Raw genomic sequence first — 14284 nt, 5'->3', positions numbered from 1 at the left:
GCCAACTGACTGTGAAAAGGGTCACTTCTGAGGGCAGTGCAACAGAGCACACTTCATTCAAAGGCCCCTAAGCAACACTTGATGTGCAGTTTACAATAATAATCCTGGGTTAGTTCACGACACTCTTTTAGTATAACATCTAATTTGAAGTTACCGTGCATCCCGATATAGAGACTCAACCACATTCTGCTGTATACAGCAGCGCCGTGTGTGTCATACAGCACATGAGACTTCAGTTGGCACTGGTCAAAACATTCCTCTGACAGACCACACAAGCTAACCACTGTATGCCGCTCAAAGGCTACAAACGGGGGGCTAAGAGGAGCCCGAAGGAGGAAAGGTAACTACGGAAGGGCACTGTGAAAGATGAGCATGGCATCACCAAACAGCCGAGAAACGCCAACAGACAAAACGATGAAGACTCCAGAATTTCGTGGTTTCAAGACTTACAGAGTTGAGAGTTAAAGTTTGCTCCATGTATGGTGCTGTGTGCCTGTGGTTGGCTTGTCTTCAGCGCTGCTCCACACGTCTGATGTGCGTAAATGAGTCCATCCGCTGGAGCACCGCAGCGCGCGTGTGAGTTGGTGTTTGCGGTGCGGAGAGACAGAGATCAACGGGGGAGGAGAGAGCATGCAGGAGAGCCGAAAATCCTGACAGCTACTGGGAGTTCAAAAGCTCCCTCTCTCTTCCTTTGCTGCCGGTTCCTCTCCCTCCCTCCCTCTCTCTCTCTTTCTCTCTCTGTCTATTGCTTTGCTGTAAATTCCACCTCTCTCCCTCTCTGTTCACTCCCCGATTCTGTGTCTTCATGCCTTCTCTCGGTTTCTGCTACGCCCACAGGATAGATCTATTACTGGCAGGCGTGCAAACAAGAGCTACTAATGTCACCAATCCTAAAAGAAGAGGAGAAACTTCACACTCACGGAGCAAACGAGGTGCCCTGAATTCCCCAGCAGACGGCTTTGGTGTGTGCCTGAATAAAACAATCTGCACTAACTAACATCTTGCATTAATAGATGTTTGCACATGCAGCAGCACCTCAGAAAACAGTCAGTTTCAGTGTGATCATCGCTAGAGCAGCCTGCTAACAGTGTCATCTCTGCAAAGTTGAACACACTGTCTTCAGCTGAAAGTGGTGGGCACAAAGCATGTGTTTGGAGCTACAAACCCAAGAGATCGTAGTGGTGGAGCTGTGTGCTGAGATTGAGAGGGCATTTGCAGCAGGGTTCTTACAAGCTCTGTGCGGAAATAAGACGAGGAGGCACAAAGCTGCACATTCTGTGACATGCCCAAACATAAGGGGATCTGACAACAAAAGCTCAGCGTACATCAAAACACTCTTCATCACATGATGCAGGGAAAACGAATCAGCGCAAACAATTATACAGTTTCCCCCTCTACTGAACCAGAAAGGTACATGCTGAAATGCATCAACAAGCAAGAGAGTATATATATGCTATTATGACTTAGTGCGTGGGTTGCAAAAGCTACGTGTCAGAGCCTTTGTAATGTGAAGAAAAATAACAAGCATTCGCTCATTCCTCTGCTAGCCACTGTGACGCACACCAAAGACCATGGAAAAAGCAACATGGTCACACGTGTCCAAATTGTTCCGGGCCCGTTCACAACATGCAGCGAGGCCACATACAGGGGTTATCCACAGGGTTCAGCCCCGAGCACTGATGGTGAACTCCAAAATAGTCTCACAGTGTCCTTGTGAGTCCAGATGCATGCTCTGACTGAGAGCTTATCACGTATTTCTGCAAAAGTTACCATGAGAACAGTCGGTCTGAAAATCCCTCATAACAACCTATAAGTTAGAAGATGCTACAGAAGACTTTCCAGCTGTCCAAAACTTTGCAAAGGATATGTATAAGCAAGGAGTCATTTAAGGTCAACAGTTAAGTGTTATAGGCTTGATAGGTTAATTGTTTACTATCTATGAAAGCCTTCAAAGGAGTTAAGAAGTTCTCTTCTAGTCTGTCTCACTTGTTAGACAGGAGTGACAACACTAATAGTTGCCTTAATCTGTTGTTTATGTGAAACCACCAACTTTTACACATGTGCAAATCTGTATAAGATCAGAAAACTGGTCATGGCATTGAATGGGCTTTGGTTTTCTGTGGCAGGGGCTTTTAGAAGTGCATGATCTGATCTCTAACCATGAATCCAGGATGAAGCTCAGCCCTTGAAACATGATCCCAGCCAGTGTTAGGTGAGGATCTAATCTAACCACAAAACAAGCCCTGTGGTGTTACTTACTTTGATTGTGAATGCTGATTATAACTTAAAACAAGTTGTAGTCTGAATACTTATGAGTCAGATGCGGCATGAGAACAAATCTCATATATGATTATATGATTATTATTATATATGATATATGATCATTATTATCCCCAGATATTAGCTAATCAAAGATGTATCAGTGTGCCAAAAATATTTTGGTGCAATTTAGACATATGGCCGGCATTAAATATTTACATCAGGGGAGCATCATAATTCTCTGAGAACCAAATTAAAAGGATCCTTATCAAAAATATCTTATGTTATCTGTTACAGATACATAAGCGAGCCAGGTTTTGCACAGAGGAACTGAGCATCTAATGCTCTTCACTCCAGCAACAGCACTCAAAATGGCTCTGTGCAAAACAAACAGCAGACAAGTCTGTTTGCACGGCAGTGAATATGCTCAACTGTTTGAATGGAAATGGATCCCTACGATAGTGTTTTGAAAAACCGGTGTTTCCCTTTCAACAGAAAATTAAATATTTTTCTACCTGTCATCAAAAGACATCTTATGTAACCAAAGAAACATGGTGATATACCTGCACCAAGCTTGCTGAATGTTAAAAATGAAGGTCAAAGCCAATCAACTAAATTATAAGCCAGTTCTGCACAATGTATGCCTAAGTAGGAAAAAAAAAATCACATTCATAGCTCAATAATTCCAGCATCCTAATTCAAGTCTTGCTTAATTTAACATAAACTATCATTATATGGATAACCACATGCTCTTTTCCATAATACATAAACGCCAAACCAAACTTCAGTTGTTTGGAAGCCAACATGTCAGAGCTTGAGAATGTGCAGGGATCATATCTTGTTCATCATATGCTTGCATCATGGGTGATATGACGTTTTTGACACTTTCAACATATTAGACAAGCCTGAGCCTTTCTCTCCCTGTCAAAGGTTTGAGGTCCAGGTATAACAGGTTCACAATACATTGTGTAACAAAGCAAACTCAAGGTGTAAAAAAGAGAACTCACAATGGTACAAGTAAAAGCAACCAGCTATCTGTCCAGCCAATGTTACTTTGTTTTGGGAAAAGCAGTTCTCAGATACAAAACTGATTACAGTAGCCTGAAGCTTCTCAGTTCCCTACATTTTAAAATTAACACAGAGCGGTAATACATGTCCCATAACAAAGCAGAGCTCGGAAAGAGCTGCATCAGTAGTTAGGGATGATGATAAACTAGATAATAAAAGATGTAATTTTACTCCTGACAGATGCAACTTTTGGGAAGCAATAACCATAGCAACTACATATAGTGAAACACATGACCCAACCAACAACACCGCACACACTCTGAGCTTACTCGGAGCACAGAAACAAAACAAAAATACATGTGTTTTACAACTTGTTTAAAAAAACGCCTGGAGTTAGTCTGAAGAAAGCAACCCAGACTTTAAACACACAGTAAGGATCACAGGTGGAGAGGTAATGTTTGACAACATCAGCATATCGTGGATTAGTGATACAGTAAATCAACACTGAAAGAAGACATAAAAGTTGTGCTATGCAGCAGAAACTGTGCTGATGTTGTAACCTTTTATAGCCACCTTTAATCTTGTGGCTGTACAACTGGGGCAGACCTGCTCAGAACCTGGAGCATTTCAACAACAGTACTGTTTAGTGTGTGTTGAGACAGTGAGAACTGTGGTGTTCCCCTTTGGTTATAATGTGTGGTCTGCGGGTGTGTCTGTGTGTGACTAATGCATGGACATACAACACAGTATGCCAGTTTTTGAGTTTCTTCTGTCTGTTCACATGCTGTTGTAGCAATTATGAAAGGCAGGAAAAGAGTGCGTGTGTTTTTGTTAACGTGAATCAGTGTGCATGACTAATGCGCGTATGAGAGAACACTGGAGAAACATCCTCAGCAACATTAATACGAGAAAATGTGAGCACAATATTCGGTCGTGAAGCAGTGCTCATTAGCGGGGCCAAACAAACAGGACTCTGGCCCACACAAAGACCACTTTGTGAGCCCCCTCGTGCCACAAGTGTAGCAGCAAGCACAGAGTTCAAGGCAGCAGAAATTAAGGGTTAAGAAAAAAACAGTGTGGAGCAGAATGAAAAAGGGGGATGGTTTAACTCAATGTCCACATTAGAGAAGCACATTTTGTATGCAGGCCCAGCAGAATGAGACACACAAAAGATGAATATTATACTTTTCCATCAACTTGAATAAAAAAAAAAATGTGTGAAATTGAAACACTAAGAAACCACTAATTATTTCACTTGGTTAGCAATGATAAAATTAATCACATGAAAAACTTACAATATATGAATGTTCTGATTCAGGAAAAACAAAAATAAATTAAAATCTAGGAAAACCAGTGAAGATGTATTAAAAAAAAAGAAAAAAAAAAAAACACCCAGTGCCTACCTCAAGGTCATCCAGTGATCGTGCCAAGCTGAGACGTTTTTTTGCAGAGCGGCGTTTAGAGGCACGGATAACACCCACACCCCAAAACCTGGAGCCCTGTAAAAGGACATACTGATGAGCACATACATAAAGACGCAAAGCTATAGTCAGCATAATCAATACATTTGTTCTTGCATTATTTATAGTTCATCCTGTTGAGCATTTTTGATTTGCGCTAAAAACTTAATCAGCCAATACAGCCAGGTTACTGTAATTTGATTCAAATCTATTCAACTACATTAAATTTCATTACTGGTCTTGTAACACATAGAAAATGTCTCCCACTAAAAGTAGTAATAAATAGTAGTTCATAATGTGGGGTTATCTTAAAATAATATGCATAAATATTTTTCCACATTAGTATACTGTATCACTGACTCAAGCGTTCATTTACGGAAAGTTCATAAAAGGTCCAATTAAAACATGACTAATTCTGAGATAATGGAATAACATTCTAGCACATAAAGTGTTTGTATGCAGTTTTTGAACGAAGTCTGAGGATGAAAGATGACAGATGAAGGTGAGTTCTGCCTATCGCTCCAGAAACAACACAGTATAACCAGCCACCTCTATTCCTGTGACTGGGGAGGCTGTGTCTGAAGTTTAAACAAGAGTTCAAGAATTGCAGATAATTACTGCTGCATGGCATGGGCTCTACCCTGCAATTTGCCCGGCTTCCTGTGCAAGATTGTCGTCTTTCTGATCTAATGTAAGCTAGGGACACAATACACTTTAGATTTATATACACAGCAAAATATTGGCTTAAATAAATATGAAAGCATATTAAAATGGAAGTTGAAAAACTACACATTTTGTAGCTGAACTTTATCCAAAATACACTTGATATGACCTAAAATGTCCTGAATTTTGTACGTATTTCCAAAAAAAAAAAAATATAACCAACCAATCAGAGGTTGCAGTCAATGATTTCCTGAGGAGGGTTTCATTTGTGGGACTACGTGGATACACAGGGCCATCTTGTGGGCGGTGAGGACAGTAGCAAAAAAAAACTCAGTGTCCTTCTCTCTGCACATTAATGCCGATGACGTCATTGACTTACAACAGGTGCTGTTTGAGTTCAGTTCACACTCAGCACCAATTGACTGTTGAAATAGTGGTATTGTATCATATTTTAGCCGCCGCCTAACACAGGCTTACTAACACCCCCTCAGTGTCTGGAAATTCAACTTCATGTGGCCATTTAATACTTCCTGTGTCACTGTGTTAAACATGAATGAAGTATAGAAACAGATGCTCTTGTCTCAGCGTGACTGCACTTACAATGGAACTATTTAACTGTGTGTAAGGATTTCTCATTGATACATGGCTATGAGATCGTTGCAAGGATTCAGAGTGTGTGTGTACATTCTATATAGAGATCACTATAGATATAGATTATATAGATAAATGTGTTCACCTGTATCTACCAAAACATTCATGAGGCAATCCAGATTCTTTCACATTTTTAAACTACAACAAATATGACAGAACATATACAGTTGTATTTTTGACACTGGTTCTTAAATCTTATGACCAGCAGATACATGCAACTGATAATAGCAGCATAAGTAGCCATTACTTTGTATTGGTAAGTTGCTTATTGACACCACAGTTCACCTACATGACCTTACAAACTTGATCAACGGTTTTCAACAGCAGAGTAAAGAGAGCATCAACTACTATGAGAAACATGCTGTTTTTAAGATGTGCTGTTTAAAATTTTCAATGTTGCAGAGTTCAGCTTTAAAAAGTAAAAATTAAAAAATGCTTACATTTTTGGTACTGCCATCTCTCTGCTGTTTCTCTCTCTGTTCAAGAAACCCTTTGGTCCATTCGTCTCTGGGAGGAAGCATCAGGACTTCAGCTGACCGGTACCTGTCTGAGGGGATCTGATTCATGGGGGGAGGCAAGTGGCTAAAGTTGTTGCTGCACATCACCTGAGGCTCAGGATGACTACTTAGGGCTTTTGGCCACTTTGGCTTTGAGAACCACCTTTGGCTACTTCTGAGAGGATCTCCAAAGATACTTGTTTTTTTATCCAAAGGTGGAGGAGGAGGTGGAGGCTTAAACTGGAACTCGAGTCTGGGTGGGGGACCTCCATAAAAGCTAGTAAGACAATCAGGGCCAGGTAGTGACTCTGAAAGGGAATGTATGCTGGCACTGTTCTCTGGATTAAGTTTTTGGTCATTCTTGGAGAGGTTTATTGGGGTGAGGTCTTCAGTCAGAGGATAATCCCATGGACAGCTGGGGAGGTGGGCCCCAGTATGGTTTTGGATTGCAGAAGGGAAATCCCTGTCCGCTCTCTCCTCAGGGGGAGACGAATTTCCAATTCCACTGTCCCCGTTGCTGCTGGCACTGCCTTGCTTGCCACTGCTACCATTCACTTTGGCTTGCTGCTGAGCCTCCATATCCAGTTTGGCTCGAAGCCTCTCCACAGCCTCTCCCATGTCGCTGTACAGGACTGTGACAAAATGAAGAACATCTTGGGGAGTTTGAGGAAATTCCAGGCAGCCCAAGGCATCTGGATCTGGAGTGCAGTCGAACCCAAAACGTCCGGCAATGCCTATGTGGTCCCCGTGGTTTCCAAGCTCTGGGTCAATGAAGAAAACATGGCACGATGCCCGCAGAGGACCATCCTCAGGTACGCGTCCATTGATTATATGTGCTGTTGTCACCAGGCAAAAAAAACGTGGGTCTTCAGCACAGACAGCCCCCAAAACCAGGTTTTCAGTTGGAAAGGCAGCCAAAACAGCTCCTGTGTCGTCACAGAGTCGAACACAGTCAAACATGATCTTCATCATCACAAGTGTATGGGTGTCCTGCTCTGTTCCCAACTGTCGTATTCGCTCACGAATGGCTTTTAAACAGTCCTCCTCTGGTTCTGTAGTGTTTAAAATCAGTTCTGTGGAGCTCAGATAGCCAACCACCAAGGTCATGTTTAAAATACTCCAGTCTGGATTTGCCTCTTCTGCATCTGTAAACACAGAGTCAGTGTCCCCAATCCTGGAAGTTACCTCCTTTGGCTGCTCAGCTAAAGAGCTCCAGTGTTGTGACCAATGCGACATATCAGGCTCTGACACTGGCCTCTGTTTGGTGGCAATAGTATGATTTGACTTAAAGGAGGAATTGCTTGAATCATCTGAGATAGTGCGAAGAACACCTGCCTTTTGGAAAACACCACTTTTCTGGCCACTCCCAAATTTTGCATCATTTAGGATGGGGTTCCCCATGATTCGGCCCTCAGCATGCACCACCATCCGCAAGGGTCCTTTGCAGCTCCCAATCAACTGCACCACAGTCTCATGCAAAGCAGTGGACACATCTGTTCCATTGATGGCCATGATGTTATCTCCCTGTTTGAGTCCCACTAGGGCAGCAGGGCTCCCTTCAAGGATGCCACTCAGTAGACAGGGCCTCTGTCCTGAAATTGTAAAGCCATACCCTGCCCGACCTCGAATGAGCTCCACAGCCCTGAGCTCACCAATTGCATTTAAATCCAGACGCCTCCTTACGCCCTCAGGCTGTCCCTGTATCCTCATCTTTGTTGTCTGTTGATGTGAGACCCAGTGTGTGGGAACTAAAACACTTTCAGGTTGCCAACACTATTGTGTTGTTGTCATCCTAAAGTTACACAGAGCAAAACAGAGAGAAACAAAATTACTCACTTGCATTGTGTTTGAAATACATCAAATTATACCAGAATGGAAGAATTAACACACAGGACCGCACAGTAATTCACTTGCTTATCAGCTTTCAACAGAGGCATGCTGAGATAAAATACTAATTCAAAGCATTTCACTAGGCCTGCAAATAATAACTATTTTCAAGATCGATTAAATTGCCTTGTCAGTTACTTGAATAATTTTAAAAATAGTGACAAAAATCACGGTTTTCAAAGCCCATATGTTTTCCAAGCAAAAAATAGATTTAGTTTACAACGATCAGAGACAAAATTCAACATGAAATTTTCAGTTTAGAAAGACAGCAAATGTAGCCTTTTTCTTTGTCAAAAATAGACAATCTATCATCAAGATTGTTGCTGAATATCTCAAATCAAATAATCGAATAACTGTCTCAGCTCTTCATAATACTATATAGTAATTAGAATAATAGTAATAATAATAGTAATAGAATAATACATATTTTTGCTTGTGACCACTGGTTAAAAACTGAATTGCAAAAGTCTTAACAATACACCCATAGTGAGAGTGGAGCCCTTTTTAACTCTTACTAAAGCAATTTATGAAACCTAGTGCTGCTATCAATCTTATTTTAGCAATTATCTGTCAGAGATAAGACACAGCTTTTATGTCCTCACACAGCTTGCACTCCCATCCACCCCTCCACCTCCTTCCACAAAACAACTTGCCAGCTGGCTCCCTATTCATAAACACCTAAATGACAACCACTCTTAGAATTCGCTCAACCACTGATTTTAAATGTTTCAGTACTCTACTCACCACACAAGTTAACATTTTCAACACCAGAAACACCTTACAAATATCTTTTTTTTTTACCTTTTCATATGCCATCAAAAAGTTAACTTACACACGTCCGAAACAACCACCGCAACAAGGTTGTTTGAGGACTGACTTGAAATTACCTTATCTCGGGGTAAAAAGTTCCACAAACCGCTCCGACGGTATTTCCTTTCACGGTGCTAAAAGTGCCAGCATTAACATTTTAAACTTTGCACGTCCACCTTTTTGTTAAATTATTCAAAATAATATTTTCTTGACGTGATTCAGTAGCCCATATGGAAACGCAGGACGGCACCACCTTCCATTCACTAACCGCGGGGGTCACAAAGCGTCTTTCATTGTAACTATGACAGCGTAACGTATCTGGAACACGTGACGTCCCATTCTGACCAATCACCACGCCCGTCTCGTTCAATATTCAAACAAGCGGAGTGACGCTATTGGCTGATATTGATGGCAGTTGTCAGTCTTTATTTTGCTCTAAAGTAAACAAAATTTAAAAGCCCAGCTTTTTTAAAAAGAGACAAGCCACTCAAATATTTAAAGACTGTTTCTGAAACCACATTTAAGTTCTGTAATGACGTGTCACGAAGCAGCACATTAAATTTTAAAACGCACGACAAGAAATCAAATGATCAGTAATCAGTATATAATTAAAAATATATCAACATATAAGTCTTACCCGTAATTTAGCTATCACTGCAGTATCCGTCAAACACTTTGCATGTGGGTCGACCCTTATCTCTTCCACACTGGCGCAGCAGCACTTAACTGCACATGGTCTGTAAACAATAGCCTGCCTCTCTGGTCAAAGGGCTGCAACGGTTGCACATACTGTCACATGGCTTTACTGCACCAAATCATTTGCAAAGAAGAAAGGATAGAATAGTAGTTATATATATAGACATATCTATATATATGTTATTTTATTTATTTATTATTGGAAACGCTAACATAACAGGTAGCAATATTTGGCATGTTTGCTGCATTTTCATATTTATGAAGCAGTGACTTCCTAAGAGCTGATGTAGAGTGCAATGGAACTAACTTACAGGTCTTAAGATTTTGGCTCTATCAAGCCTTACCTTCTGTGTATTTAGCATTTCATTAATTATCCTGCAGTAACAATTAAAGACTAGAAATGAAATGATTGCAGAATGTTTGTTGTTTTATTTGGCAGAAGTGCAAATAAGATCAGGGCATTTTGTGATCTATTGAAATCTGAGTTTTTCAGCTTCTGTCATGAAGTTTGCATTCATATCTAAACATAAAACACAATGTTACCCCAGATTAAACACTGTGTTGTATGTTTTATTTGTCCACTGAATGTGCAGACAGGGTGCCAATCCATGCAGTCACAGTGATGCACAATCGGAAGATGCTGAATACAAGGAGAAAATGAGTTAATTTGAATGAATGAATATTTTTTTAATTTTGCATCTATGAGATACACCTTGAACAGTTAAATCGGTCGACAGCAGGAAATGTAGCTTAATGTGTTTTGCTGCTGAGCAGTTTGTGTTGGTTATAATGCCATTTGGTGACAGCTCCTTTCCTATCACAGCAGCAAGGACTATTGCCTAAACTCCTGGTTCATAATGCTACAAGTTGTCCTGTCTTGTCATCAGACCTTCCTAACTTATAATTATCGTGGCATAGTCAAAAATAAAATGACAAGAGAACTTTGCAATTTTCTTGTTACCACAATGATTTCCATAGGGTATTGAAGAAAGGTCTCTGTTATCTTCAGATATTGTAACAGCACATTTGTGTACATCTCTATACCACTGATAAGAGCTATACTGTACTTACATATGCAACACGATGAACCGTAACAATGTTCAATGTTAAACTGAAATCCATAATAAATATACTTCTATAATTTTGCTTTAACAAGGCTATAGATGAGGCCATGATCTCAGTGAGACCACAACTATCACACTTCATGGCTTCCCTGGATCTTTGACCCCACTCTGACCCCATGAAGCTGATGTGGCTGAGGGAGGCTGGATCATCTTCTCAAGAAGGTTCATCATACGCTCCTGCAGCTGCAGACACTGAACTTGGAGGAGGTTCTGTTGGTGCATGGCTCTACGGACCTCCCTGCAAGTCTCCTCTATGGCTCGGCTTGACCTCTTCTGTTGCTGCAACATGGCCTGCATGACCCGCAGTTTTTTTCTCTTTATGGACAGGTGCTTGTTGGCGTGCCTTTTCCTGGCTGAAGCAGGGTGAGAGCTGGAGAGCACAGAATGGATGTTTAAGAGCAGGCAGCAGCTTGTAATAAGATATCACCACAGGGTTCAAGAGTTCAGCATTAGTCGTACAATCTTAAACAGCTAAGTGTGCAATTTGCTTACATCAGCTTAACAGTAACTCTTTAAAAGTAACGTAAAATAATGAAAAAACTAAATGAATTGGCATTGCTGTAACTGTAATTGATGTATATTGTCCCTCAAAAGCCAATATGCACTAACTGCATAATATAATTTAGCTAAGACCAAACTAAACAAAATTTAGCAAAATAGCTAAAAGAAGAGCATAAGTTACAGCTAGTTGATGGACATTATGGAAAAGTTAGCTTTGTGTAAGAACATAAAACTTTTCTTATTTTTCTGTAAAATAAATAATGACATTATAACATTTGTCAGGAAACAACATTACAGAGTAAAGCCTTATAGGACCAGTATGTTAGCTTAACTGAAAAGGAAGAACTGATGGATTCCTTCCATCAAACAATAAAATACAAAGGTCCTTTCATCAGCCTTTTTTATCAGTAATAAATACATACACATAACCTGTGCCTTGTCTAGTTCCTGTTACCTGGATCCCTGTGTGTGCTCGCTGTCAGAGCTTAAAGAGTCAATCTCTTGTTTTATCTCCATCTCATCTGATGAGCCTGTGTATTCTGGCAGGAATCCCATCACACCCTCATCGGACAGTGGCACGACATTGTCTGTGGACTGAGAGGAAGTGGAGGGACCTGGAGCAGAGGCCTGGAATTCCAAAGAGTTCACCCGGCCGTTCTCCAGTGGCTTGGAGAGGATCTTCTCAATAGACTTATAATACGGCCAGTCCGGTGTCTCCCCACCTTCACCTACCGTGGATTTCAGTCGCCTGTGGGGATAAAAAATAGTTGTTTAAAGTCTCGCAACAATTGGAGTTTGAGGTCACAACTCTGACTGGGCATTTGGATTTGGTGCACTTGCCTGTACTGAAAAGACATGTTGGTGATTTTCATCTTGATCTCCTCTTTGAAACGCTGCTCTCCGGTCAGCTGGAAAAACCTCTGGGACATCTTCTCGTAAACCTTGGCGTTCCTCTTGCTCATTTTCAGTTCGTTGTGGTATTCCTCCCACACGTACAGGAGGGCTTTCATTTCACCGTCGGTCCAGTTTGGGGCCCGCCTGTGTTTCTCACTGTGGCCTGGAATTAGGTAGCTGAAACCATCCTCTGTTGCCATTTTTGAAATGGTTCTCTTGGCCTGTGCAGGCTCTGTTTGCAGAAATAGGATCTGTAGAGGTTGAATTTGAAAGTCTTTTACTGTGCTAAGAGGTGTTGTATCTGCAGTGAGGGAGTGATATATGCAAGAAGGCACACACACGGCTCTGCCTGTGCCCTTCCCCCCTAGCCTAGCTGAAAGAGGACTCAAAATGGGGCCTAAGGCAGGAGAGGAATCCGGTTAAAAGCTTTTAGTGGTGTGTGATGTCACAGTGACATCAAGTTGCCTTGGCAACTGTGAGGGAGGCCCCTCATTTTCCCTCCCTCTCCTCTAACCACTCCCATCCGCTCTCCTTTCCCCTGCACACTGCTCCTCTGCTGGCAACACAAAAAGCTTTTAGCTGAAAGGCGGCAGTGTGAGAGTGTGAGATTGCTGACAGTTTTGAAATATGAGCCTCTGGGGATGGGGGGAAAAAAGCAAAGCCAAGACCACGGGTATGTGTTTCCCTGGCAACAAGGCATTGGATTTGGTAGTCAGCCAACACCCTGTTCCATTTAAAAGCTTTTAATAATAGACAAGTCTTTTGAGATGGGGAGAGGGAGGATTTGTTGTATCTGGCATGATATAGAGGAGAGAAAAACACTTTCAGTCTGCAGTTTAGACCTAAATAGCAAGCAAAGGGGGGTGGGGGGGATCAGACAAAATGGCAACATGTAGTGATCCACTATAGGCACCCCTGCAACTGAATACAAAACGCTGACTGTTGTGATCAGCTTCCTATGGGTTGTAGACAATGGACCCCTGTAGGAAGATTTTCTCTGACCAGAAGGAGGGCCCCCCTGCCCCAGCAAGGTCTCAGCAAGGGGCAGATCTCTGTCTAGCCCCATCTCAAGCATCCTAATCAACCATTATTTGCATTTTTTTCTCCCTTGCCTCCTGTTTCCTTTCTCTCCACCGCCCTCTCTGTTCCCACCCTTCTTTCAAGAAGATTTACACACCAAAACCACAATGTGGTTTACACAAATACATTGACAATAAAACCCCAAATGACTCTTACTCTGCAATATTTTGTCCCCTCTGATTTGTTTCTCCATATTTATTCTCCATATATATACTGAAAAGCACAGAACTGGTAATGCTTGGATACAGTCCATCCCCACTTTATCTTTATTAGTGCCACTAGTTGCTGTCAGTCCAGCTTAACTCAGTTCTGGCCTGATTAAAGCCTTAACCCATCTGCTCCTCAGTAACCTGACAGGCGGCCGGTACATTTTCATACTGCAAATTGGCAGCTTTGCCCAATCCATCACATCTGTCACTTAAGACAAATGTTAAGCTCTGCCATTGCAAAAATGTTGGAGCAAATGAAAGTTGGTGTCAAAGGTCGCTTTTGTGAGTGTTTGTTTCTTTGCTTCCAGTGAATGCTTACAAAGCCTGTTTCTCAACAAGTAAAGAAATGTGACTTGTCTTTTGGATATGGGTTAATATTTTATTACTTTACTGACTTGCTGAGGAAACAAATATTTTTGCAGGCTTGAGATTGACGTCTTTGCAGTTCGCAGAATTAAACATGTTTGGTGTTTTTCCACAGAATAAAATACAGCTGTTTTCTTAAGTAATTCAGAATAAATGCACAAGTTTAAATAAATATTTAC

The 14284-nt window shown here is 41.4% G+C and overlaps 2 protein-coding genes across 4 annotated transcripts in view; both read right to left on the bottom strand.

The window, feature by feature from the left end:
• rgs12a (regulator of G protein signaling 12a) overlaps positions 1-9975 on the bottom strand; it is a 36422-nt gene extending 26447 nt beyond the window's left edge. The window contains exons 1-3 of one of the 3 annotated variants that reach the window (XM_046381183.1): positions 9873-9975; positions 6482-8330; positions 4671-4766 (exon numbers count right to left, since the gene is read on the bottom strand). In XM_046381183.1, the coding sequence (XP_046237139.1) occupies positions 4671-4766; positions 6482-8248 (1863 nt within the window). In that variant the 5' untranslated portion in view covers positions 8249-8330; positions 9873-9975. Of the gene's footprint in view, positions 1-450; positions 741-4670; positions 4767-6481; positions 8331-9312; positions 9556-9872 lie in introns of those variants that run through there. The other 2 variants (XM_046381182.1, XM_046381185.1) reach the window with 2 other exon arrangements.
• Positions 9976-10070: 95 nt separating this feature from the next.
• msantd1 (Myb/SANT-like DNA-binding domain containing 1) lies at positions 10071-12891 on the bottom strand. Its single transcript, XM_046381200.1, has 3 exons — positions 12397-12891; positions 12011-12304; positions 10071-11425 (listed from the first exon to the last, which is right to left on the bottom strand). The coding sequence occupies exons 1-3, from the start codon at positions 12648-12650 to the stop codon at positions 11134-11136; spliced, it is 840 nt and encodes a 279-aa protein (XP_046237156.1). The 5' UTR covers positions 12651-12891; the 3' UTR covers positions 10071-11133.
• Between the last annotated feature and the right edge of the window lie 1393 nt (positions 12892-14284).

This window comes from Scatophagus argus, chromosome 23, assembly GCF_020382885.2.
Source record: "Scatophagus argus isolate fScaArg1 chromosome 23, fScaArg1.pri, whole genome shotgun sequence".
Classification (NCBI taxonomy): domain Eukaryota; kingdom Metazoa; phylum Chordata; class Actinopteri; family Scatophagidae; genus Scatophagus; species Scatophagus argus.
This window is presented reverse-complemented; position numbering and strand designations above follow the sequence as displayed.